The sequence below is a fragment of the Hypanus sabinus genome, chromosome 21 (assembly GCF_030144855.1).
Source record: "Hypanus sabinus isolate sHypSab1 chromosome 21, sHypSab1.hap1, whole genome shotgun sequence".
Lineage (NCBI taxonomy): Eukaryota > Metazoa > Chordata > Chondrichthyes > Myliobatiformes > Dasyatidae > Hypanus > Hypanus sabinus.
Genome location: NC_082726.1, coordinates 60,785,744 through 60,810,724, shown reverse-complemented (window position 1 = coordinate 60,810,724; position 24,981 = coordinate 60,785,744). Strand labels below are relative to the sequence as shown.

Here is a 24,981-nt window from a genome sequence, read left to right as displayed (position 1 = left end):
TCATTTCTTTAAATAGGACAACCTACAAATATTATATTTCCTTCCAGGATGGACCAGGAGTTCTGTAGAAGACACAGTATGTCTGAGGTCAAAGATGAAAATGGGTCTGTTAAGACTCTATCAGCAGCAGCGAGAAGATCATTCTTTCGGAGAAAGCAAAAACATAAACGGAATAATTCAAAAGATGGAAAGGAGATGTTGGCCCTTGATGCCATAAGCACTGATTCTATACCTTTGTTGGAAGGTATTTCATTCAATTACAGTAAGAAATCTTACTTCATTAATAAAGCCAAGGAGCATGAAATAGATAGAATGATAATATGTAGCTGGTCTTGAGAAGTCTAGCTTCCAAGTTGCTTGGTTGTCTGGATAATGTGGAGTGTGATAAAACCTGGTTAAATTTACTATCCACGTTAATTTTAGGGCTGGTTTCAAAGGAGTCAACAAATGCTTTTGTTGGAGTGGTGACACAAAAATAGGTTGGATAGGAAGTTGTGAAGATAACATAAGGATTTAGAGAGATTTAGATAGGATATTTATATTAAGATAAAGCAGGTACACTCAAGGATAAAGGAGGGGAATTTGTGCTTGGAGTCAGAGCAAGTAGCTGAGGCACTAAATATGTAAGGCAGAGTAGTGAGGCATGCTAATACACCGAGATTAAGGAGAAGGTATTGCTGGGTCTTCATAAATGGATGAATCCCCAGGGCCTGATGGCATATATCCCAGAATACTGAAAAGAAGCAAGTGAAAAGATTCCTGGGGCTTTGACAAAGATCTTTCTGTCCCCACTACCAACAGGCAAGTTCCCAAAGGACTGGAGGGTAACACATGTTTGAGCCTTTGTTCAAGAAAGGAAATGTGGATAATTCAGGTAATTATAAGTCTGAGACTTATGTCAGTGGTAAAGAAGCTGTTGGAGGGGATACTGAGGGATAGGATTTATGCACATTTGGAAAGGCATAGCCGGCTTAGGGATAGTCAGCATGGCTTTATGCAGGGTAGGAGATATCCTACAAACATGATCGAGTTTTTTGTGGAGATGACAAAGGAGCTTGTTGAGGATAGGGAGTGAACAGTATCTACACTGAATTTCTATTTATAAGTGAAGAGGCAAAGATCTGTCAATTGGAATTTAATGTGGAAAAATGTCGAATTTGCCATTTGGCAGAGAAAAATATGATGCTTATTATCTAAACTATGACAGATTTTAGAACCATCGAATGTATAGGAATCTGAGTATCGTGGAGCAAGATTTGCAAAAGGTTAGTATGCAGGCCGTACACATAACAAAAGCTAACAATATTATCAAATGGGAAAGTATGGAAGTTATGTTTCAGTTAAACAGGGTATTGATTAGGACCACAGAGGGAGTATTGTGCACAGTAATGGTCTCCTTGTTTACATCAATATATTAATGTATTGGAAGCAATTCAGACAGGGTTGGCAGACTGCTATCTGGAATGAGCAGTTTATCTTGTGATGCAAATTTGGACAATCTATGTTAGTACCTGCTTGAGTTTAGAAGAGTAAGAGGAAACTTGAATTGAAATATCCATTTAGGATTTGTCTGTCAGCCATTGTGTTTAGATGTTATATGGATGTTATTTTTCATTTTTCTTTGTTAGATTCTGGAAGTTTTGCATATCAGAGAGTGCAGAAAATTGAATGCACTTCCCCAAGACCTGTGCTTATCCTGGGACCATTAGTGGATGCTGTGAAGGATATGCTTGTCAAAGAATCTCCTGGAAGATTCTGCAGATGTCCATTAGGTAGGTTTAAATGAATTGTTTGTAATATTAAGATTTATAATTGTACTTACAGTATTTTGGGGGTATATTGAAATTTGATTCTTAGTACAGTGGATTCTGGTTAATTGAGACACATCATGGCCAGTACATTTTGGTGATGTACCAAATCTTCTCAGATAAATGAAATTTCATGGAAATAGTTAAACAGGTATAAAAAAGACAAACTACCAATTGAGTAACAAGTTATGTATTTAAGTGAAATACAGAGCAAATTAGAACAGTACTATTAGAAGAGTACTATTCAACTGTATTGGTTCCGAATATTTATTGATGGAGGAATTCATCTTGTGTTACACTGCCATGTTCTTTTGATTGACTGTAAATGAACAAGACAGTGCAGATACCTGGTGTAGATAATGGACTGCCTTCATACAATGCTTTCAATGATTGCATCTTCCAAATCTTCATTTTCATTGTACCATTCAAGATGATTGACAATACCTTCAAATTTTTCATAGTTCCTTACTTGTTGAAGTGGGGAAATCATTTCATTTTCATTCATGGCCATTTCTGACATTACCAAACCCGAATGCCTGAAAACGCAGTCAGCAAAATAGTTCTGAATAACAAGCTCTTGTGGCCTCCTACTGCTCAATTATACACATTAACCAACCAATTAACCTACTAATCTGTATCACTTTTGAATGTGGGAGGAAACCCTTGAGATCATGTGGAGAACATACATACTCCTTCCAGACAGCGACAGAATTGAACCTGGGTTGCTGGCACTGTAATAACATTACGCTAACTGCTACAGTACTGTGCTGTCCTATACTACCACTGTTTGGTTAATAGAAATTTGCCTTTACATAAATCACAAATCACTATCAAAAAATTTGAGATGTGGAATAAAATTACCTCTAATAGAATTTATGTGGGGAAAGAAATAAACACATTTTGTTTCCCTTGTCTCAAATGTGGGATGTTACAGATGACATAACCTGTTTAGATTATGGAAAAATCTAAAGTGGACTGATTTCTCAGGATGCAGCTCTGCTGACACCCCCGCCCCAAAACCACCCTCCATAATCAGGAGGCTGCCTGTTTTATTTAATGGGAAGAGTGATGAGAGTTGAAGGGAGGTTAGTAGAGTAGCTAAAAATACTGAACAATTTTTGTCATCAATTTAAGAGTCCTACACTATGTATAATATTGCTAAATGATCTGAACGTGATTGTCTATACCCATAGTATCATTTAGCCTGTATTTTACAATTCCTTTCTGAGACAAGTTAACAAAGTCAGGCCAGTTAGGCAAAAGTATGGTCACAGATGAGTTACATAGAAAATGACTAGGCAGTTAGGGGGTAGTTAAGATTTGCTATTGTCAACTGTGAGATTAGGTTGCACCTTTCGATACACTCCTTGCAATCTTATCACTATTTGTGTTTTTTTTAATTTTAAGACTATAAGACATAGGAGCAGAATTAAGCTCTTTGGCCCATCAAGGCTGATTTATTTTCCCTCTCAACCTCTTTCTCCTGCCTTCCCCACATAGCCTTTGACACCCTTGCGGTTATTAGTTCTACTGATTCACTATTCTTTGGCTAAAAAAATTCCTTGTCATGTCTGTTCTAATGGGACACACAGTACTTGTACTCTGAGACTCTGCCCTCTGGTCCTAGATTCCCCCACTATAGGAAACATCCTCTCTTTTGTATGAAATTCAACATTCTTCTGATGAAGACTGTTGATATATTTTGTGTCCTTCAAGCCTATGCTACAGAAATAGGACAAAACAATTCTTTTCAAGCATTGTTTACCATTTAGAGTAATCACACTGATCTTCTCCCTCAAAATCATCTTTCTATTCTATATTCAAATACTTTGATCAATATTCCCCCTACATGTATTCAAAGCTGACCATCTACAGAGAACATTTGTACAGAGAATTTAAAACCATTTACTGAATGGAGCTTGGCCTTTAAATGAAGAAATTTCTAACCGAACCATTCCTTATTTTGAAACTGCAACTTCTAGTTCTGGATTATCCTGCTAGTCAATCCACCTAGAAAATTTGATTTAATGTAGATCAACTACGATTCTAATAAATTTAGGAGAGTGTAGGTCTACTCTACGCAATTTTTCCACAAAGGTCAGGTTTCTTTATTCCTAGAATCAGACTGCTGAGTCCTTGTATTCTCTGTAAGGCAAGTATATCATTCCTTAAGTAAAAAAGACCAAACTATACAAAGGTTCTCTGGATGTGATTTTATCATAGTCCTGTGTAAATGCAAATTGACTTCCTTTTCTTGTACATCCATGCCTTTGTAATAAACGCTAGCAGACTACTTGTTTTCCTATTTGCTTGCAGAGCTTTGCATGTTAAGAGTTTTTGTCCGCATGGTAGCCCAGAAATAATTTCAATTTACTGTTTTTTAAAATGTTTATGTCTTGTATCTATCACTGTCCATTATGATTTATTTGGAATTTGATTACTTCATTAAGATGGTGCAGGCAATCTTCAGATAAATCTATAGTCCCATGCTTAAAAGCAGCAAATACACACAAATCACCAACATTTGAAAGAGAGTAGCATTTTAGATGTAACACTAATTATATAGCAGTATAACACTCATAAAATGTTGATGTACTCAGCAGTCAGGCAGCATTGAATTGAATTGACTTTTTTTCTTACATCCGTCACATACATGAGGTGTAAAAATTTTTGTTACATCTCCATCTAAATGTGCAATGTGCAATCATAGTAATTTATAATAAATTGAACAGTAAATGTAATATAGAGTACACTCAAATCAGCGTGAGTTCGTCAGTCTGATGGCCTGATAGGAGAAGCTGTCCTGGAGCCTGTAGGTCTTGGCTTTTATGCTGCGGTACCACTTCCCAGAAGATAGCAGCTGGAATAGACTGTGGTTGGGATGGTTTGGGTCCCCAAAGATCCTATGTCCTTGTAAATGTCCTGAATCATGGGAAGTTCACAACTCCAGATGCACTGGGCTATTCACACCACTCTCTGCAGATTCCTGTGATTAAGGGAGGTACAGTTCCCATACCAGGCAGTAATGCAGCCAGTCGGGATGCTCGCAGTTGTGCCCCTGTATAAGGTTCATAGGATTTGGGAGCCCAAACCAAACTTCCTCAACTGTCTGAGGTGAAAGAAGCACTGTTGTGCCTTTTTCACCATACAGCTGGTATGTACAGGCCACGTGAGATCCTCGGTGATGTGGATGCTGAAGAACTTGAAGCTGTTTACCCTATCAACCCTTGGTCCATTGATGTCAATAGGAGTTAGCCCGTCTCCATTCCTCCTGTAGTCCACAACCAGCTCCTTTGTTTTTGTGACGTTGAGGGAGAGGTTGTTTTCTTGACACCACAGTGTCAGAGAGATGACTTCTTCCCTGTAGGCCACTTAGTTATTGTTTGAGATAAGGCAAACCAATGTAGTGTCATCAATAAATTTAATTAGCAGATTGGCGCTGTGGGTGGTGATACAATCATGAGTATACAGAGATAAAGGAGGTGACTTAGTATGCAGCCCTGAGGGGCTCATGTATTGAGCATCTGTGGAAAAGAAAAAGTTGATGTTTTGGGCCAAGACCCTTCATCAGGACTGAAATGGAAGGGGGAAGAAGCCAGAATAAACAGATATTAACTGTAAGAATGGTTATTTAATTAGATTAGATTAGAAACTTCAAATGTTATTATGAGAGTTGTTATCATTTATGGTCATCTGGGATGGAGGGCATGTTATAAGTGAATGAGACCAATAATCACTTCTGTTTAGAAGAACGAGGGGTTCTCTCATTGAAATATGGAGAACTTTTAAGGAGTGTTGGAGAGTGGATGCAAAGTTGCTGTATCTAGAAACAGCAGTCACCTTCTCAAATTAATGAGCTGTGTTAATGAATCAGGACAGTGTTAAGGAAGCATATTACTTATCCTGAGGGAAATGGATCTTTCAAATTATCTATCTGAAAGGACCAGAAACTTGAATTTCTCAGTGTGTTGAACATTACTTTTTAGATTTTCAAGGGAATCATGGGGTGGGGGTTGGTGCTGAAATCAAAGATCATATTTAATCGCAGAGCATGAGAATTTCTCTCCCCCTTCATCCTTCTGCCTTCTTCCAATCTGTATTCTGGTTATCCACTCATCCCTTCTCTTCTCCCTCACCTGCCCATTACCTCTCTCTGGTTCCCCTCCTCCTTTCCTTTATTTCATGGTCCACTGACCTCTCCTCCTCCTTCTGACCTTTATCTCTTCTATCTATCCCCTCCCAGGTTCTTCATCCTCCCTCCCCACCCACCCACTTTCTCCTCCATCTATCATCTGCTAGCTTGTACCCCTTACCCTTCTCTCACGTTATTCTGATTTCCACCCCCTTTCCTTTCTAGTTCTGATGAAGGGTCTTGGTACAAAACCTTGACTGTTTATTCCTCTCCATAGATGCTGCTTGACTTACTGAGTTCCTTCAGCATTTTGTGCATGTTTGTCCTGGATAAGGTCCCGATTTTTTTCCATCTGCTTAAGTTTTCTCAGGTCCTTGGACATGGTAGCTGCCTCTCCAACTGGGAATGTTTGTCTGTACCACATGACTAACCTTTAACATTTCAACATCTGCCAGAGATGGATACCATTAAAATTGTCCATCACTCACTAATAAATAATTTTCAGAAGGTTTTTCCAAGATGGTAGGATCCCCATAGTAGGTAACATAATAGAGACCTATGAATCTCCCAGAAGGTTAGAGTCATAGAGAAGTACAGTATAGAAACAGGCCCTTCAGCCCAACAGGCCCACGCCAAAACCATTTAAACCGCCTACACCTTACGATCTCCACCAGGAGCATAGCCTTCCATGTACCTATCCAAACTTAAATGCTGAAATCGAGCTCACACGTACCACTCTTGTTGGCAGCTCATTCACAACCCTGAGTGATGAAGTTTCTGCTCATGTTCTCCTTAAACTTCTCACCTTTAACCAATGACCTCTGGTTGTAGTCCCATCTAACCCTAGTGGAAAAAGCCTGCTTGCTTTTACCCTATCTGCAGCCCTCATAATTTTGTATAACACGAGGTTAGTTCACTTCCAGGCTTTGATTATTTTATGCCCTTAAGTTTTATTTCAGCTTTTAAAAAAAAAACAGATATTTCCTCCTTCTACCAATGCATGTTTGACTTGCAGTATTGGTTTGGAGGAATAACTTAAAATTTTCATTTCATTTGGAAACTCAAGAGACTGCAAATGCTGACTGTGGAGCAACATAAAAAGAGGAACTCAGTAGCTGAACCAGCATCAAATGGAAAGAAGTGGAGTCCAGGTGAAGGATCTCGACTTGAAATGTCAATCGTCCATTTCCCTCTTGATGCTGCCTGACACACTGAGTTCCTCCAGTGCTTTTTGTATCATTTCCATTCAAAGCCACCTTTCAGAACTTGCTGTCCATTTGCAGAAGATAATAGTGAAGTCCACGGTACATTTTAATATTACATTACAAAATACTTGTAATGTGATTATGTCATCAAAGTAGCATGGCGGTTAGCACATCACATCACTTTACAGTGCTGGCTGTAAGACCGGTGTTTGATTCCCACAGCTATTTGTAAGGAGTTTGTACGTTCTCCCCATTACTTCGTAGGTTTCCTCCAAGTCAAAAAATGTACAGTTATAGTTAGTAGGTTTTAGAGCATTCTGTGTTGGCACCAGAAGTGTTCTGACACTTGTGGGCTGCCCAGCACAATTCTCACTGATTTGATTTGATGCAAATGACACACTTCACTGTATGTTTCAATATACACAGGACAAATAAAGCTAATCATACTACTTTTCTATCTGAAGACCAAGCTGTTACATGTATTAATTTCTTTTCCCCTCATTTTTTTCCAGAGGTTATGAAAGCTTCACAGCAGGCCATTGAACGAGGAGTAGCAGACTATCTCTTCATCGATTATAAGAGGAGGAGTGGACATTTTGATGTTACAACTGTTGCCTCCATAAAAGAAATAACTGAGAAGGTGGTTCTCTCATCTCTATATAGTTTGATTATTTCTGTTTCTGAATCATAAATTGTGCTAAGTACAGATATTACATTTAAATATATGCACCATGGCATTTTAGCTAATTTCCATTCCTATTAGTAAATTTAAACTAGGTTTGCATTTTGTATTATGTTGAAGACAGCATCATTCCTGCTTTATAAAGCATAGAGTACTCTCACAAGTAATTTTAGTTCAAGATTTAAACTAGATTCAGAGTTTGGCACAGAAGAAAAGTGATCTTTTTCAATTATAAATTCACTTATTCCTACCATGTTTGTTTTTAATACCAATGCATCAAGATATATCAAAGAGACTAAGAAAGGCATCATTTTTTATACAGGCCACTTTCTGTAAGACATCTTCAGGAGATCAATTTAGGTCTACTGATCAAATATTTATGAGCATCCCCTTGATGTAATTATTTCTAAAAGTAATTCCAGTAAGTTGAGGGAGGGAGAAGATTACTGATTGTTTATGCTCCATCTACACTGCACAGTAAAATACAACCAAACAAATTTGTACCCGGCGGCTGAATGATTTTCTTCCCCCTCAGCACTGACAAAGTCAGCTGGTTGCTGAGCCATTTTCCATTGTCCTCACTTCCATAATCAATGTTATACTTTGCTGTGCAAAGATAATTTTACAAGGGAATTAATTTAAGTATGTGGTTCTTAGATAGCTGTTTGGTTTCATTTTTCTTCAAAGGTAGTGTCCAGAAAGTTAATGTTTTCAAAATTAGAATTGGCTTTCAGAGGGCAAGTAGCAGAAAATTGTTTCCAACATCTCATAAATTAGTATAAAAAGACACGAGTTGTATTATTGCGAGAGTCTGTATTTTGTTACTGGGTTATAAGCACGTAACAGCTTTGTCAGTTGATTATTGAAGCACAGTACCTGATAACATTTAATGGAAATCAGATTAGTGTTTGGATATGATATAAAAGAGTGCACAGCTGGGTGGTGAAGTGGACGTGTTAGGCACTCCTCTCCACCAGCCTGCTGGTCACCCTTGGGCAAAGTTACCCTCCCACCGATCAGGGTCACGTGAAGCCGTGGGAGCAGGTGGCGGATAGTTGTACTCTGATTAAACCAGTGCAGATATGACGTTCTGATCGTTCTTTTGGTTACATTACTGTACTTATCTATGTTTTGATAACCACCTTTTGACCTTGTTTGTAGGACTGCCATTGCTTGTTAGATATTGCACCGCATGCTATAGAGCGTCTTCACCGAATTCACATCTACCCAATTGTCATATTCATACGGTACAAGAACCTTAAGCAAATCAAGTGAGTGGTTAATTATCAATTATTAAAACTTTGTTTTGTGATCTTGCAAGAATTCTACATAGTTTTAAAGCAAATGAGGATACGTTGGTAAATTTTTGCACTTGGCAAAAGTCTATTTAAAAAGAAAGTAAATTAGCGGGAGCTTTGGAGAAGTTCTGCATATCCCATTTTTAAGACTGGGTAACATGTTCTCTTTATATAGAAGTACATATTAGGTCAGCTCCAAGTGGTTTTGTGTTTTATTGAGGGTTAATACACAATGTGATAAAGGGGGCAATCTAATAACACAATTATTGTCAGTGCTTTAATGTCATAATACAAAGGACTGACAGTGATTTAAAAACAGAAAATTGACTTACTAGTAGCAAAGTAAGTTGATAACGATGTGCTTTAAAGAATATTAAAGAGCGCTACAATGTTATAAAATGGTTCAATGGTTCCGTTTAAACACATTGATGAAGGAAGAGCAGTAGATGTAGTGTCAGTCACCAGTGGAGTGCCTCAGGGATCTGTTCTGGGACCCTTACTCTTAGTGATGTGTGAGTTGAGCCCATGGTATTTCAGGAAGGATTCTAGCACCGATAAAGCAGTGGCTGATTGGCAGGCGGCAAAGAGTGAGAATAAAGGGAGCCTTTTCTGGTTGGATTCTGGTGGCTAATCGTGTTCCACAGGGATCTGTGTTGGGGCCAATTCTTTTTATATTATATGGCAGTGATTTGGATGGTGGGATTGATGGCTGTGTTGAAAGGTTTGCAGACAATATGAAGATAGGTTGAGGGACAGGTAATTTTCAGGAAGTAGATAAGCTATAGAGAGAGAGGGGTATCACTTCTTCCACAGCGAGATGGTGGGGATTGGCAATTCACAGTTTCAGTGTTAGTCTGCAGCTTTGCTCATTGTGACAGCAGCGTACACTGATATTCAGATAGCATATTTTTTTGTTCACCAGTTTGGGTTCCCTATTTCATTGTGTGATCTAGCAGTTTCTCCAGAGATAAAGGAGATCAGAGCCACATTATGTTTACTCAGTTCTTATCAAGTTTTCAGTCTGGAAAATACAGTGATGTGTGTTCTTAGGTAAGGCAGAGCTGACAGAACATTGGAGAGACGGAGGATAAAAATTAGAAAAACACAAAAAATTTTAAGGGCTCCGAAGGCTAAAAGAATCTTTTGGTCATCTGAATGAAATATATCAGCATTTCACAAAATAGAAAAGCCATGAGGTAAATATAGCAAATAAAATAGTTATTGGTCAGTGTTACAATCAAGAATGTGGTGGAACATTAGTTCCCTCTGGCAAGGAACTCGGAACTAGTTCCTACACAACACACACAAAATTCTGGAGGAACTCAGCAGGTGAGGCAGCTACCATGGAAATGAACAACCAACTGATGTTTCGGGCTGAAACCCTTCTTCAGGATTCATGATTCTTACAAAACTCTTTTAAATGATTTTCTGAGGAATGATTCATAAGTCTGCAAATGATACGAAAATCTGAGTTGTGTACGGAGAAGATGGTTATTGAAGGCTAAGTACAAGTACAAGTAGATGCATTTTGTGAGGTCAGATTGGGGTAGAACACATACAGTAAATGGTAGTAGACTAAGGAATATTGATGAACAGAAAGACATAAGGGTTCAGTCCTTAGTTCCCTGAAAGTGATGAAAAATTTCATAGGATGGTAAAGAATGCATGCAGCATGCCTCCCTTCATAGGCTGGAGCACAGAATATGAGTTGCAATGTTATACTGCTATTTTACAAATCACTTGAGGTATGGTGTGCATTTCCCATTGTCATTCTATTAGAAGGATAAAGTTGCACTGGAGAGAGTGCAGAAGAGATTCACCACAATGTTGCCTGGATTGGCAAACTTACAGGGAGAGGTTTGACTGGATGGATTTGTTTTCCCAAGCTTAAGTGATAACCTGATAAAATTCTACACAATTCTGAGAGGAATAGATATGGTACATAGTCAAAATCTTTATTTCCAGTGGGTGAGAGAAAGTAATTCTGAAGGGGAGCTGAGAGTTAAGTTTTCTTTTGAGATGAGAGTTTTAAAGGAGAGTTGAGGGGTATGTTTTCACTCAGAGGCTAGTTGATATCTGGTTTCACTGGTAAAGGAGAAAGTAGAATCAGACAAAGTGATTATGGGGCATTTAGAAAGCTCTTAAAAGGGCAAAGCATAGAAGGATACACTCCTCGTATGCATATGTGATTAGTGTAGATCTACTGAAGGGCCTGTTTTACAGGTACTTTCACATTTTAGTCCTTTTCCATCATTATTTTGTATTGTTTAATCAAATTCATTTGGTGGTATTTCATTACAGAGAACAAAAGGACCCAATCTTTCTAAGAGACAAAGGTACGCAAAAAAAACATTCCAAGGAACAGTTTGAGGCTGCTCAAAAGATTGAACAGGAATACAGCAAGTTTTTCACAGGTATTCTACCTTTGGTTTTATAAGTAGCATTCCAATTTTGGAATGGTTGGGCAAGGGAAGATTTTTTTTAAATATAGTTGTTGGTTTGTTATTTTATGCATGAAAGTGGTACGTTCTGATTAAGTTCAAAGTAAAAATTTATTTTTTACATTTAACTGCACAAGTGTATATGGTTGAACGAAACTACTTTCCTCAGGGACCAAGTTTCAAAACAGTACATATATCATGTACAGCAAATTAAATAATATTAACACAATAATATTAGAAGATAATAAAAATATTCTGTAGATGTATAATTTGACATAAAATGCTTATATGGCTCATAGTTAAATATACAAAAGTACATTGTCATAATAGTGTGTACTGGATGGGAGTTGGGAGTTCAGAAATCTCACAGGCTGAGAGAAGAAACTGTGCCTGATGGTAGGAGGTCAAACAGATTGTCAAGGGCCCTTCCTATTCATCCCATAAGCTAGCCCTTCATAAAATTATATAACCTTAATAGTAAATTGCTCAAGTTTAATGCATTGGTTTTTAATGATTATGGTGTGTTATAAACTCTTGAAATTTCCTGTCCCAAATAGATTTTAAGGCTTGTAACATACTATAATAATAAAAATAATTAATCAAATCTAAGCTGTTCAATATTAAGGTAATATAATTTTTTTATAGAAGATTAGTGTAACACATGCTTATTGGCATTCTCCAATCTATGTATGAGTAATGTTCCACAAGATTAAGTGTTATTATTCTAAACTGCAGCCACAGGGGCAGCCTTGACTCACTGGCTCTTTTTGCTCTGCACTAACCATGCAGTGATGCTAGATGGCACTGCCCGATGCAGTTCTGCTATGAATTTGGCAACTCTAGTCAACAGCTATAGAAAAACTTGAAACTAGAATTCGTATTGGCTTTGAGTTTCCAATTGATTGCAATTATCAGGCTCTTTACTTTTTTTAAATTGTCCAAGAACCAAATAAATAGGTTATTTGATAAAGGCTCATACTCATTTGAATGATGAAAGAAGAAAGTGTCAAAGTTTACGGGATTAATTTATTTGTGTGTTTCAGAGGGGATGAGGTAAAATTCAATATCCCCACATATTGGATACCAGTTACTTCTAACTCAGTGGCCACTTTATTAGATACACTTGCATACCTGCTCATCAATACAAATATCTAGTCAGCCAACCATGTGAAGCAATAACTCAGTCCATAAAGCATACAGATATGGTCAAGAGATTCAGTTCATAAGCACAAGCAAGTCTGCAGATGCTGGAAATCCAAAGCAACACACGCAAAATGCTGGAGGAACTCAGCAGGTCAGGCAACATCTATAGAAACGAATAAACAGTCAACATTTTAGGCCCAGACCCTTCATCAGGACTTTCAGGAGACTGAGTTGTTCTTCAGACCAAACATCACAATGGGGAAGAAATGTGATCTAAGTGACTTTGACTGTGGAATGATTGTTGGTGTCACAAAAGGTTATTTGAGTATCTCAGAAACTGTTGATCTCCTAGGATTTTCACACGCAAGTCTCTAGAATTTACAGAGAATGGTGTGAAAGACAAAAAAAAATCCAGTCAGAGGAAGTTCTGTGGATGAAAGTGCCTTGTTAATGAGAGAAGTCAGATAAGAATGGCCAGACTGGTTCAAGCTGACAGGAAGGTGACAGTAACTCAAATAATCATGCGTTACAACAGTGGTGTGCAAAAGAGCTTCTCTGAAAGCACAACACTTTAAACCTGGAAGTGGATGGGCTCAGGAGCAGAAGACCACGAACATATGCACAGGATTTACCTAATAAAATGGCAACTGAGTGTGTATGTATTCATGTCTATGCTTTGGATTTGACCTTTTAATTAGTTTTAGTGTATCAGGTGCCTTAAGTATGATGTAACTATTTGTACATAACTATTGTGCGTCTTAATGTATTTACTTTTTTGCCTGGGAGAGAAAAGTCTGAAGATTCTGTAAGCTGTCAATAATGCAAGAACTTATTATTTTGTATTGTAAAGGCCCTGCTGTAATGAAAAATTATTTTGTTGTTTAACTAAGCATGACGTATAGAAAACTTCCAAATTGATGTGTATTAAATACATATTCTTTACATTTGGATATTTTTTCTCCTTTGCCTTTTACTTCTTCTGAGGGGAAAACTGATGCACAACGTGTGTTATCACTATTCACAGGGTAAACACTAGTTTTAAGGTATGACTAATTTTTGTAAATAGGAGGATGTTGCTGCAAATGGCACATCCAAGATAATATTCTCAAAATTTGTTCTCATTGCATCACACTTTAATTACTTAAAAGAAGTTAGTCAGATCTCCTCAGGTGGACTGTGCTGCATTCTGGGGGCTTGTGTTTGTGGAGTACAGTCCACATCGTAATTTCCCACAACACCCACACAACACTTGTGCAAAGACATTCGAGTAGAGAAGCAATAAACTTTCAATTGATTGCTTTGTTTTCTGTATAAATTGTGTAAGAGTGTTTTTTATTTCACATCTCAAATGATTGGGTAATGATTTGTGAATTCTGTAAGGTTACCCAAATAGCCGTAAAATGAGTCTTACCGCTATTTATAAACATGAGAAAATCTACAGATGCTGGATATCCAAAGCAACACACACAAAGTGCTGGAGGAAGTCTGCAGGTCAGGCAGCATCTATGGAAAGGAGTAAACAGTCGACATTTCAGACTGAAACTCTGCTTCAGGATTGGAAAGGAAGGGGAGGGGTGAAATAAAGACTGTGAACTTGGTTGATGAAAGATATAAAGGGCTGGAAAAGGGGGAATTTGATAGGAGAGGACAAAGACCAAAGGGAAGGGGGAGGAGCACCAGAGGGAGGTGGTGATGGGCAGGTAAGGAGATAATGTGAGGGAGGAAAACAGGAATGGTGAAGGAGACGAGAGGCCAATTACCAGAAGTTGCTCCATCATTTTGTGTGTGTTGCTCACCTGTATTTATACTGGGGTAGCTTGGGTTTTGCCCTTGACCTGAATAACAGATTCACAGCCAGTGATGAGGACCTAATGAGGAGCAGCTCACTGCCTCTTGAAATGTGTGTGAGCAAATTCAGGTGATGAGAACATCGGGCTCAGCTGTCTTAATTTCTGATGTAGAATCACCAGAAGATGCTGTCTGATTCATTTGCAAGAAATAGCCATGTTGGAGAGTCCTGTTGCTTCTGTGGTTTCAATACCTGCACCCTGTCATGCAGATACAGCACAGGAGAAAGAAATTGGAAGTTAAGAAAAGATAGCTAATTAATTTGGCTTCAACGCAGATTGCATTTATCAAGGTTTCTCTGTATATTGTGTTAATTTTATATTGTAACCCACTTCATTTATATTAAGTAGGGAAGAATGCCTCATCACAAGATTAAAATTTTGCACATTGGTAATTTATTCAAAGATCAAAGTAAATTTTATTATCAGAGTACATATATGTCACCACATACAACCCTGAGATTCATTTTCCTGTGACACACTCAGCAAATCTATGGAATAGTAACTATAACAGGATCAATGAAAGATCAACCACCGTGCAGAAGACAATAAGCTGTGCAAATGAAAATACAAATAAATAATGAGAACATGCAATAATGTGTTAAAGAGTCCATAAGGTGAGATATTTCATTGTGGGAACATCTCAATGGATGGGCATGTGAGTGTAGTTACCCCTTTGTTCAAGAGCCTGATTGTTGAGGGGTAGTAACTGTTCCTGAACCTGGTGGTGCAAGTCCTGATGCTCTTGTACCCTCTACCCGATGGCTCGTGTACCTTCTACCTGATGACAGCAGTGAGGAAAGAGCATCACCCATCTTTGTTTATGTATAGTTCCTCATAAATTCTATTGTATTTCTTTATTTCCTTGTAGATTCCTATGAGAAAAAATCGAGGTTGTATATGGTGACATATACATACTTTGATAAATTTAATTTGACTTAAATATTTACTGAGGGGCTGGTGATTCAGAGGCAGGATTGTAATACCCCGGCAACAAGGAAAAGGTTTCTTCTTATTTGCCTACTTTATACCTTTGGTTTAGAAATCCAGTGTGGTTTATAAACTTCTTTCTGTACCTCTTTGTCTTTTGCAGGTATTGTCCAAGGAGGTACCCTGCCTTACATTTGCACTCAAATCATGACAGTTGTTGATCAAGAACAAAACAAAGTCCTCTGGATTCCAGCTGGGACTCTCTAGGACTTCGCTCGGGCAGCTCATATGCTGGTGTGGAATCATTTAAGCAAATGATTGCTCCATTATGGAATTAAATCTGTCTGAATATTGCGGGTTACACAGAATATAGACAGCGTGCTGGATGGACGTCTGGAGAGCAGAAGTTGTCAACTTGAGAGTGTTGGGCAAATGCCGTTTTAAAAAGTCCTGGCATCTACTGTACTACAATATAAAAAAAACCCCTTCAAATTGGATTTTTACAGGACTAATTTTAAAAAGTATATATTTTATTCTGCCTTTTTGATCCCATTCCCCCCCCCCCATAAGTAAAAGTTGGAAAAGTGATGTTTTAACTTAAATTTAGAAAGACACGTTTACAAATAATAATTCCTGACTTTTAAATATTTACTTGAATGGTTTTTTTAATCTTTTTTGTTCTCTTACTCTCCACATTTTGGATAAGACGTCTCTTTAGAATGAGTTTGTGATTGGGCGATACAACAGAGCCCTGATATTCTACTGGCAGGTTAAGTTTTATAAAGATTGGTAGAATGTGAACTTGTAGCTGGGAAAAGGTATTGTGACTGGTACTATTTGGAGTGAGTTATGAAATGTTTGTGCACTCCCTTGAAGGGCAGACCACTGCGTTTGTTTCTGTTTTTTTAATTGTCTGTCAAATATATTTTTCTGCATGGATCTTGATATGTAAACAGCATAATGTATCTGATCATATTGTATAAACTAATACCTTAATTGTTGGGCCTGATATTGTGTAGCAAGGGGAGTAATGAGCTATTAGATTGGCCTAGCATGCTGATATGACACTTTCTAAAAGCTGTAAATATTGAAGAAACTCATTTTGGTGCAATTTTGCAAGTTATGTTGAGCATTTTTTTTAAGAAAAGAAAAAAAAATCTGTGTGTAGCAGTCAAATAGATTTATTTAACTTTAAGAAGATATTTCCCTTGGATGATTTGTCAAAGTAAATGTAGTTATAAGGCACAGTAAATAATTGTAGTGTGGCCACTGTCTGGAGAGCAGTTATTGATCTGCATTGCTTATGGATGTTTCTCGTCATATATTGTGCCAAATCGTCAATATTTGTATCCTCTGTTTCATGTTGCACTTGTGAATCCATTTGTGCCTAACACAGGATTGCTCGCGATCCTCCTGTCTGTCTCATGGTTTTAGCTATTCACTGCTGTATCTACCAACTTCAATGCAAATGAATCATTAAAAAACATGGCTGTTCCTCACTTTCCAATAACTCTCACGTATGACAACCTTTCAGACTTTCCACAGAACATGGGCTGCATACTGTAATGAACACACTGTGTCAAAAAGTAAAGTACTGCATTTTAATGGTTAAAAAAACTACACAAAAAGATTAAGTCTGCAAATATAATTTTGGCAAGTTGTTCATTTGATTCACACCCTGCAAAGGTAGAACAATTAATTTAATATTTTCTGTAATAACTCCTTCTAGCAGTGAGGAAGTCCTCCTTTGACAAACAAGGCATTTACTCACTGTTAGAATTGGCTCACTAATCAAACCTGAACTCAGCAATTCGGTGACTAGATTCCCAAGCATTCACTGCCAATCTATGTTATTGCAGGGCACAGTCAGTGTGTGACAGAGATGGTACAAGGTGACCAGGTACTGATGTTTTTATTCTGTGCTAAAAGATTACTTTGTATCAACTGTAAAGCAATTGATTAGTACAAGAATAAAGGTCAATTTCTGATATTCATTGTGTGTTATTTCACATACCCAGTAGATATAAAGTAAGGTTTTTAAAACTTTAGGTTTTGGCTCCTCTATAGAGATGTTCAATAAAGACATTGACTAGTGGAGACTAGTGATAAATTCATCTGTGTTTTATTGACCTGAAGGATTATGTAAAAGAATGTTATCTTGGCTTAGGTGTATAGCAATTGAATTGAGATAATGGTGAGAAGTTTTGTTTGCATGCCACCCACTCAGACCAGTCCGTCCATAAGTATTGTGCTGCACCTGAGAAAGTGTGCAGGCAGACCGTGAGGTGCAAGGGTCACGATGAGGTAGATTAGCAGATCAGGAGTTCTTTATCATAAAAGAGAATCTGTTCAAGAGTCCTACAACAGTGGGATGGAAGCTGGCCTTGAGATGTTCTGAGTGTTCTCCAGCCTGATGGGAGGAGAGGGATTCTCAGGTTCGAGGAGCATATTCTGGGCCCTCATATTCCTCATATGAGCCCTCATATTCTGGGTAACCTCTAACCTGACAGCATGAACATAATTTCACTGATTTTGGTAATTTTTCCTCCCTCCCCTTATCTCTTTTTCTATTCCCTATTCTAACACCCCTTTACCCCGTCTCCTCGCCTGTCCATCCTCACTCTGTTACTCCTCCTTCCCTGTCTTCCACTCTCATCCTCTATCAGATTCCATTTTCTTCAGTCCTTTATCTCTTCCATCTATCATTTCCCAGCTTCTTACTTCATCTCCCTTCCCCTCACCTCACCTATCACCTGCCAGCTTCTACTCCCTCCCCTCCCCCACCACCTAATTCTGGCTTCCCCTTCCTTTCCAATCCTAATGAAGGGTCTTGGCTGAAACATTGACTATTTACTCGTCTCCATCGATGCTGACTTGTCTAATGAGTTCCTCCAGCATTGTGTGTGTGGCTGTGGGAAAAGGGGGAATGATCTGAGAAGGAAAGGTGTTTGATTATGTTGGCTGAGGCAGAAAAGGTCTCCATGTGTTTGTTTTCCTTTTTGCCTAATTTGCTAGTGTTTTCCTTACGGAAATAGATCATTCATTCCTGTGACACTGTTCTGTCATTCAACCTCCACAATTCTGTTGGTATTTTTTCAGCTGTGGGTGAAATCCTGGCAGGCAAAAGTGTGAGGTATGGAGATTCCAGACAGAGGAGCCACTTCAACCATAAAATATGGGAGCAGAATTTGGCCCATCAAGTTTGCTCGCCATTCAATCATGGCTGATTTGTTTTCCCTCTCAACCCCATTCTCCCCATCAGCTTTGATGCCTAGACTAATCAAGAACCTATTAACCCATTGACTGGACCTCCACAGCCATCTGTGGTAATGATTGAAAGACAAGGGTGAAACCTAGATTACTCAGAGTGATAGTCAATAGGGACATAAACAGTCTGATTCGAGCCTTATGTAAGTGTTGCCAATATTCTGTGGGGTTTTGAAAGAGAGGCATTTGCAGCTGACTATGAAAAGGCAATAATTGCTCATCTGGTTAGTAGGGCAAAGCTGAAGAATGGATCACAATCTTGGGACATTCTAGCAGCGATAAAGAGAAGTAGTGGTGGAATTTGCTCGGAACTTCCTTAAGTTTAGATATCATTTTGGGTTCCATATTATATGGGTTATAGTTTTTACTGCCCTTTACTTGTAGATTAATAGAAATGTTAGAAATCTCCTAGCAAAGATTGAGTGATTTCATATTATCAAGCATTTGAATTTCAACATATGACTATAAAACCTAGCAGCAGAATTAGGCCATTCAGCCCATCATCATTTTCACCATTCAAAAATGTCTGATTTATTATCCCTCTCAGCCCCATTCTCCTGCCTTCTCCCTGTAATCTCTAATGCCCTGACTAAATCAAGAGCCTATAAATGTCTGTTCTAAATCCACCCAATGACTTGGTCTCAGCAGTTACCTGTGGCAATGAATTCCATCAATTCACCACCCTCTGGCTGAAGAAATTCCTCATCTCTCATCTAAAGGGACGTCTCTATTCTGAGGCTGTGCCCTCTGGTCCTCGATTCCTCCACTGTTGGAAACATCCTTTCCACATCCACTCTATCTAGTCCTTTTCAATATTTAATAGGTTTCAGTTAGATCACCCCGCCTTCTTCTAAACTCTAGTGAGTACAGGCCCTGAGCCATCCAAACATTGCTCATTTGATAACCCTTTCATTCCTAGGATCATATAACCATAACCATATAACAACTACAGCACGGAAACAGGCCATCTCGGCCCTTCTAGTCCGTGCCTGCGCTTACACTCACCTAGTCCCACTGGCCCGCACTCCGCCCATAACCCTCCATTCCTTTCCTGTTCATATACCTATCCAATTTTACTTTAAATGACAATACCGAACCTGCCTCTACCACTTCTACTGGAAGCTCATTCCACACAGCTACCACTCTCTGAGTAAAGAAATTCCTGCTTGTGCTACCCTTAAACTTTTGCCCCCTAACTCTCAAATCATGTCCTCTTGTTTGAATCTCAATGGAAAAAGCCTATCCACGTCAACTCGATCTATCCCCCTCATTGTTTTAAATACCTCTATCAAGTCCCCCGTCAACCTTCTACGCCCCAAAGAATAAAGACCTAACTTGTTCAGCCTTTCCCTGTAACTTAGGTGCTGAAACCCAGGTAACATTCTGGTAAATCTTCTCTGTACTCTCTCTATTTTGTCGATATCTTACCTATAATTCGGTGACCAGAACTGTACACAATACTCCAAATTCGGCCTTAACAATGCCTTGTACAATTTTAACATTACATCCCAACTCCTATACTCAATCCTCTGATTTATAAAGGCCAGCATACCAAAAGCTTTCTTCGCCACCCTATCCACATGAGATTCTCAGTTACTTCCTCTGGAACTTCTCCAATGCCATTTGCAAGTTCCGTTTTAAAAAATAAATCACAAATGTAAATGTACAGGAGAAGTAGATTAACAAAAATTGAAGATCTACAGTGGATTGGAAAGAGGAAGGAATTAAATAACAAAGTAGGATTGTAAAAAGCAATGGAGAAAGGTACAAGCAAAGAAATAACAATGAGAAGACAATGGACAAAAAATATCAGCATAACAATGTGAACTGAGATTAAAGTATGGATCATGCTTGTGGACAGAACTGTTATGCAGACCCTAATGCAGTATGTCTTACATGTTCTCTACCTAATTTATTATTTAAACATTTTTATATCCCTTCTTATTGAAACAAATAATACTCTTATGAAAGATGGCAAGATAACTGCTGACTGTTTCCCCTTGTGAGGAATTTAAAACTACAGAATAAATCTTCCTGAAATTAGAATTGGTTTACTAAGTCATATGTACCAAGATGGAGTAAAAGGCTTGTCTTGTATTTTCTTCACACAGATCAAATCATTACACAGTGTATTGAGGTGAAACAATCAAAGAATGCACAATAAAGTGTAACAACGACAGAGAAAGTGCTGTGTGGGAAGACAATAAGGTGCAAGATCATAGCAAGGTGGATTGTGAGATCAAAAGTACATTTTATCAGGCAAAGAAACCATTTAACAGTCTTAAAATTGCTACGAATGTTCTAAATAGGATGTATTATGATTCCTGGGGGTTATGAGTGGCAATGTACACTTTATTTTCACTCAGTATAAGTAGATAACGTGATTAACATTTTCCATTGACAAAAAGAACCCTCACTGACAACACAGATGCACCTGTGTGATGGTATCAGGTTCACTGCCTGTATAATTCAGAATTCTAAAGGATTTGTTAAGCCCTCTCCAATGCAGGAGTCTATGAGTTCCATCACTAAAGGGAGGTGTGGGATCTCGGTGATTTTTCTGATGCCCGGGGTTCTAGGAGTCCAAGAATGAGTGAAAACTTTGTTGCTTCAGGATCGTTCATTTTAAAGTTTTAACTGAGGAACAGGTATAGAGCATGTGAAATTAAGTACGGAGCTGAGAAACAAAGAAAACAAGATTATGCAAAGATGGCACTTTTGTACTCAAGATAACACCACATTCTTGGGAAGGTTGAGGGGGGACTTGATAGAGGTATTTAAAATTATGAGGGGGATAGATAGAGTTGAAATGGATAGGCTTTTTCCATTGAGAGTAGGGGAGGTTCAAACAAGAGGACATGAGTTGAGAGTTAAGAGGCAAAAACTTAGGGGTAACACGAGGGGGGAACTTCTTTACTCAGAGAGTGGTAGCTGTGTGGAACGAGCTTCCAGTAGAAGTGGTAGAGGCAGGTTCGATTTTGTCATTTAAAAAAAAATTAGATAGGTATATGGACAGGAAAGGAATGGAGGGTTATGGGCTGAGTGCAGGTAGGTGGGACTCGGTGAGAATAAACGTTTGGCACGGACTAGAAGGGTCGAGATGGCCTGTTTCCGTGCTGTAATTGTTATATGGTTATGGTTATAAAAAGGACACACAGTCCAGAGCAATGGAAAATGAAAAAGGTGATAAATCGTAATGTAACTGCTATGCTGCTATTTGCCAGTAGGTGGAGACAAAATATCACATATTGTGACAAATATTCTCAAAACCCGTTAAAAGTACAAATTGTGCAAGTAAAAATATCTACGATTTTAGTCTTGCATTAATTCAACTAGTATTTTATCAAAAACATAAAAAAGGATTCCAAAAGAAGTTATACTCTATCAACCTACACTTCCAGGACCAGTTTTCTTCCCTGTTTAGTGTCTACAGCACCTCTTGATGCCAATACCCACTATCTGAGTGGTGGGTACTCCCTCCTTACCAAGGAGGGGTTACTTCTAGCTAAAAAAAGTAGCTTTAACACAGTTTATTTTTCATTCATGCACATTTAAATTTAGACACATAATTCATAAAGCTCACCAAGGATTTCTAATTTAGAAAGTATTTCTAAATTAGAAGAGATATATAAACCTTAAAATATTGCCAAGCAGAGGTAGAATTCCTACAAACCAAAAGGACATTCCAACAAATTGCAGTCTAGCAGGTGAGCTGTCACAAGAAAACAGAGGTTGAGGAAAGAATTTTAGTTCCTAATGTCATTCACCTTGTCAGTCCTAATGCTTTCTCACATTTATACTGTTGTGTCTCTAATTGGTGTCACCTGCATATGAGTTTTTCAGTTACGATCATCAGGCCAGGTGAATGTGATGTTTAACTAGGTCTAAGTGAGGCCCAATGCTTTTCTTGACTAAATCATGGGCCAACGCAATCTTCACTGTTCATTGGTTACCACAAGAGGCTGAGTGAGGAATATTGGTGAGAAGTTTAACTTAGTCAGAAACAACTCTTTAACCCCTGGAAAGTGCCAGAAAGCTGAGGTTGGCAATAAGCTCCTTGGGTTCTGGAAATATTCATCAAACCTCAAGGTTGCATGCTTAGCCCAATGCTCCACTTTCTCAAAACTCATGACTGCATAGCTAGGCACAGCTCAAATGCCATCTGTAAATTTGCGAATGGCACAACTGTTGCAGGCATAGTTTCAGGTGGTGAGTAGATGATGTACAGGAGTGAGATAGATTGGTTGAATGTTGTCACAAATACAACCTTGCACTCAACATCAATAATATCAAGGAACTGATTAAGGACCTCAGGAAGGGGAAGTTGAAGGAAAAGACACCAGTCCTTATTGAAGGATCAGCAGTGGTAAGAGTGAGCAGCTTCAAATTCCTGAGTGTCAACATCTCAGTAGATCTATCCTGGGCCCAACATATTGATACAATTTTGAAGAAGGCATACCAGTAACTAGATTTCATTAGGAGTTTGAGGGAATTTGGTACATCACCAAAATCTCTTGCAAATTTCTACAGATGTACCACGGACAGCATCTTGACTGGTTGCTTCATCGTCTGATATGGAAGCGCCAATGCACAGGATCGGAAAAAGCTGCAGAGGATCGTATGCTCAGTCAGTTCTATCTAAACCACTAGCCTCCCCACCATCTTCAAAAGGAGTCTCATGAAGTCAGCATTCATCATTATAAGGACCCTCAACATCCAGAACATGCCCCCTTCTCATTACTACCATCAGGGAGGAGGTACAGGAGCCTGAAGACACACACTCAACGTTTTAGGAACAGCTTCTTCCCCTCCACTGTCAGATTTCGGAATGGTCTATGAACCCATGAACTCTACCTCACTATTTTGCTCTCTTTTACACTAATTTTTTTATATTTCTTATTGTAACATAATACTTTTTTATGTCGCGCTGTACTGCTGCGACACTGACTCACCATCTGTCAGTGAAAATTAACCTTATTCTAATTCTGAAGATTAAACAGATATTTTATGGGAAATAGTATTAATCTGGCTATGACTTTAGTACTTCAAAGCTTGTGTACATCTAATGTCTCTCATCAACCTTAATGAATGATTTAAGCTCATATATTAAACACTTGCTAATAAAAGAATAAGCAGAATTGCAAAGATGTTTAAACTATTTAATACTTCACAGTATCAGCATTGAAAATTACAGTATGTGAAGTAAATTGTAACTAAAGGAATCTTATAATGTATTAATAGCATATTAATCTATCACACCATCGGCCAATATAACATGCATACAGGTCCTCAGTCCAACTAGTTCATGTGGACCACAATATCCACCTAGCTAATCCTAATATCCTGCATTTGGTCTATATCCCTGCTAGCTCTGCCCCTCCACCTACCTATCCAAGGGTTTCCTTAATGATACTATTGTACCTGCCTCAACCAACTTGCTCCATCAGCTCACTGCCCTCTGCATGAAAATGTTGCACCTTTTAAATCTTTCCCCTCTCAGCCTAAACCTTGGCCCCTTGTTTTGGACTCCCCTGCCCTGAGGAAGAGATGGTTACCATCCATCTCATCTATGCCCCTTATAATTTGAAACAACTCATTCTCTTTCACTCCAAAGTATAAAGACAAGCCTGGCCCACCTCAAGTGGAAGATGGCAGAGTCACAGTACAAGATTGTTTCATATTAGATATGACATTAGATATCTAATATTAATCTTTAGACTTATGTTCAAATATCAACAATCACCACCAAAGTATTTTTCTTGGGAAAGCTTTGGAGAAAACACTTCTGCATGTTTCCACCCAAAGTCGCTGCACTTCCCCAGTTTCCTTATACACAGGATGCCCTGCAAAAGCATTTTATTATTGGAAAGCAGTATATTTAGAAAAAATAGATTAGAACTTTATTGTCGTTATTCAAGATGATCAGCTTGCACTGCTACACCAGTCCTTGCAAAACAGATACTTACAATGCATGTGGTTTGGTTTAATTTTTTTTTAATTCCCATATTTACCTGCAACAAGTGACTTTGATAGTCCCTAACACTCAAAGGCCACTGGCAGGCCGGGGTGTAGCGTTATTCAGCTGCACAACATCCCTCAGGAAGAAGCTGTTTCACAGTCAGTCTTAAAGAATGAATAGATGTTACCGTGGACTTCAGATTGAGCCCAGAATTCTAATTTGAGGAGATTGTAGAGGTTGTCATTCTTGCTAGTTTTACCGTATCAATC

The 24,981-nt window shown here is 38.4% G+C and overlaps 1 protein-coding gene across 6 annotated transcripts in view; it reads left to right on the top strand.

Moving 5' to 3' along the window:
• Positions 1–17,476, top strand: part of dlg5a (discs, large homolog 5a (Drosophila)) — a 221,687-nt gene extending 204,211 nt beyond the window's left edge. For 3 of the 6 annotated variants that reach the window (XM_059946690.1, XM_059946689.1, XM_059946687.1), the window contains 6 exons: positions 48–244; positions 1,629–1,772; positions 7,658–7,785; positions 8,989–9,098; positions 11,427–11,539; positions 15,650–17,476. In XM_059946690.1, the coding sequence (XP_059802673.1) occupies positions 48–244; positions 1,629–1,772; positions 7,658–7,785; positions 8,989–9,098; positions 11,427–11,539; positions 15,650–15,753 (796 nt within the window). In that variant the 3' untranslated portion in view covers positions 15,754–17,476. Of the gene's footprint in view, positions 1–47; positions 263–1,628; positions 1,773–7,657; positions 7,786–8,988; positions 9,099–11,426; positions 11,540–15,649 lie in introns of all 6 variants that reach the window. The other 3 variants (XM_059946688.1, XM_059946686.1, XM_059946684.1) reach the window with 1 other exon arrangement.
• The last annotated feature ends 7,505 nt before the right edge of the window (positions 17,477–24,981 follow it).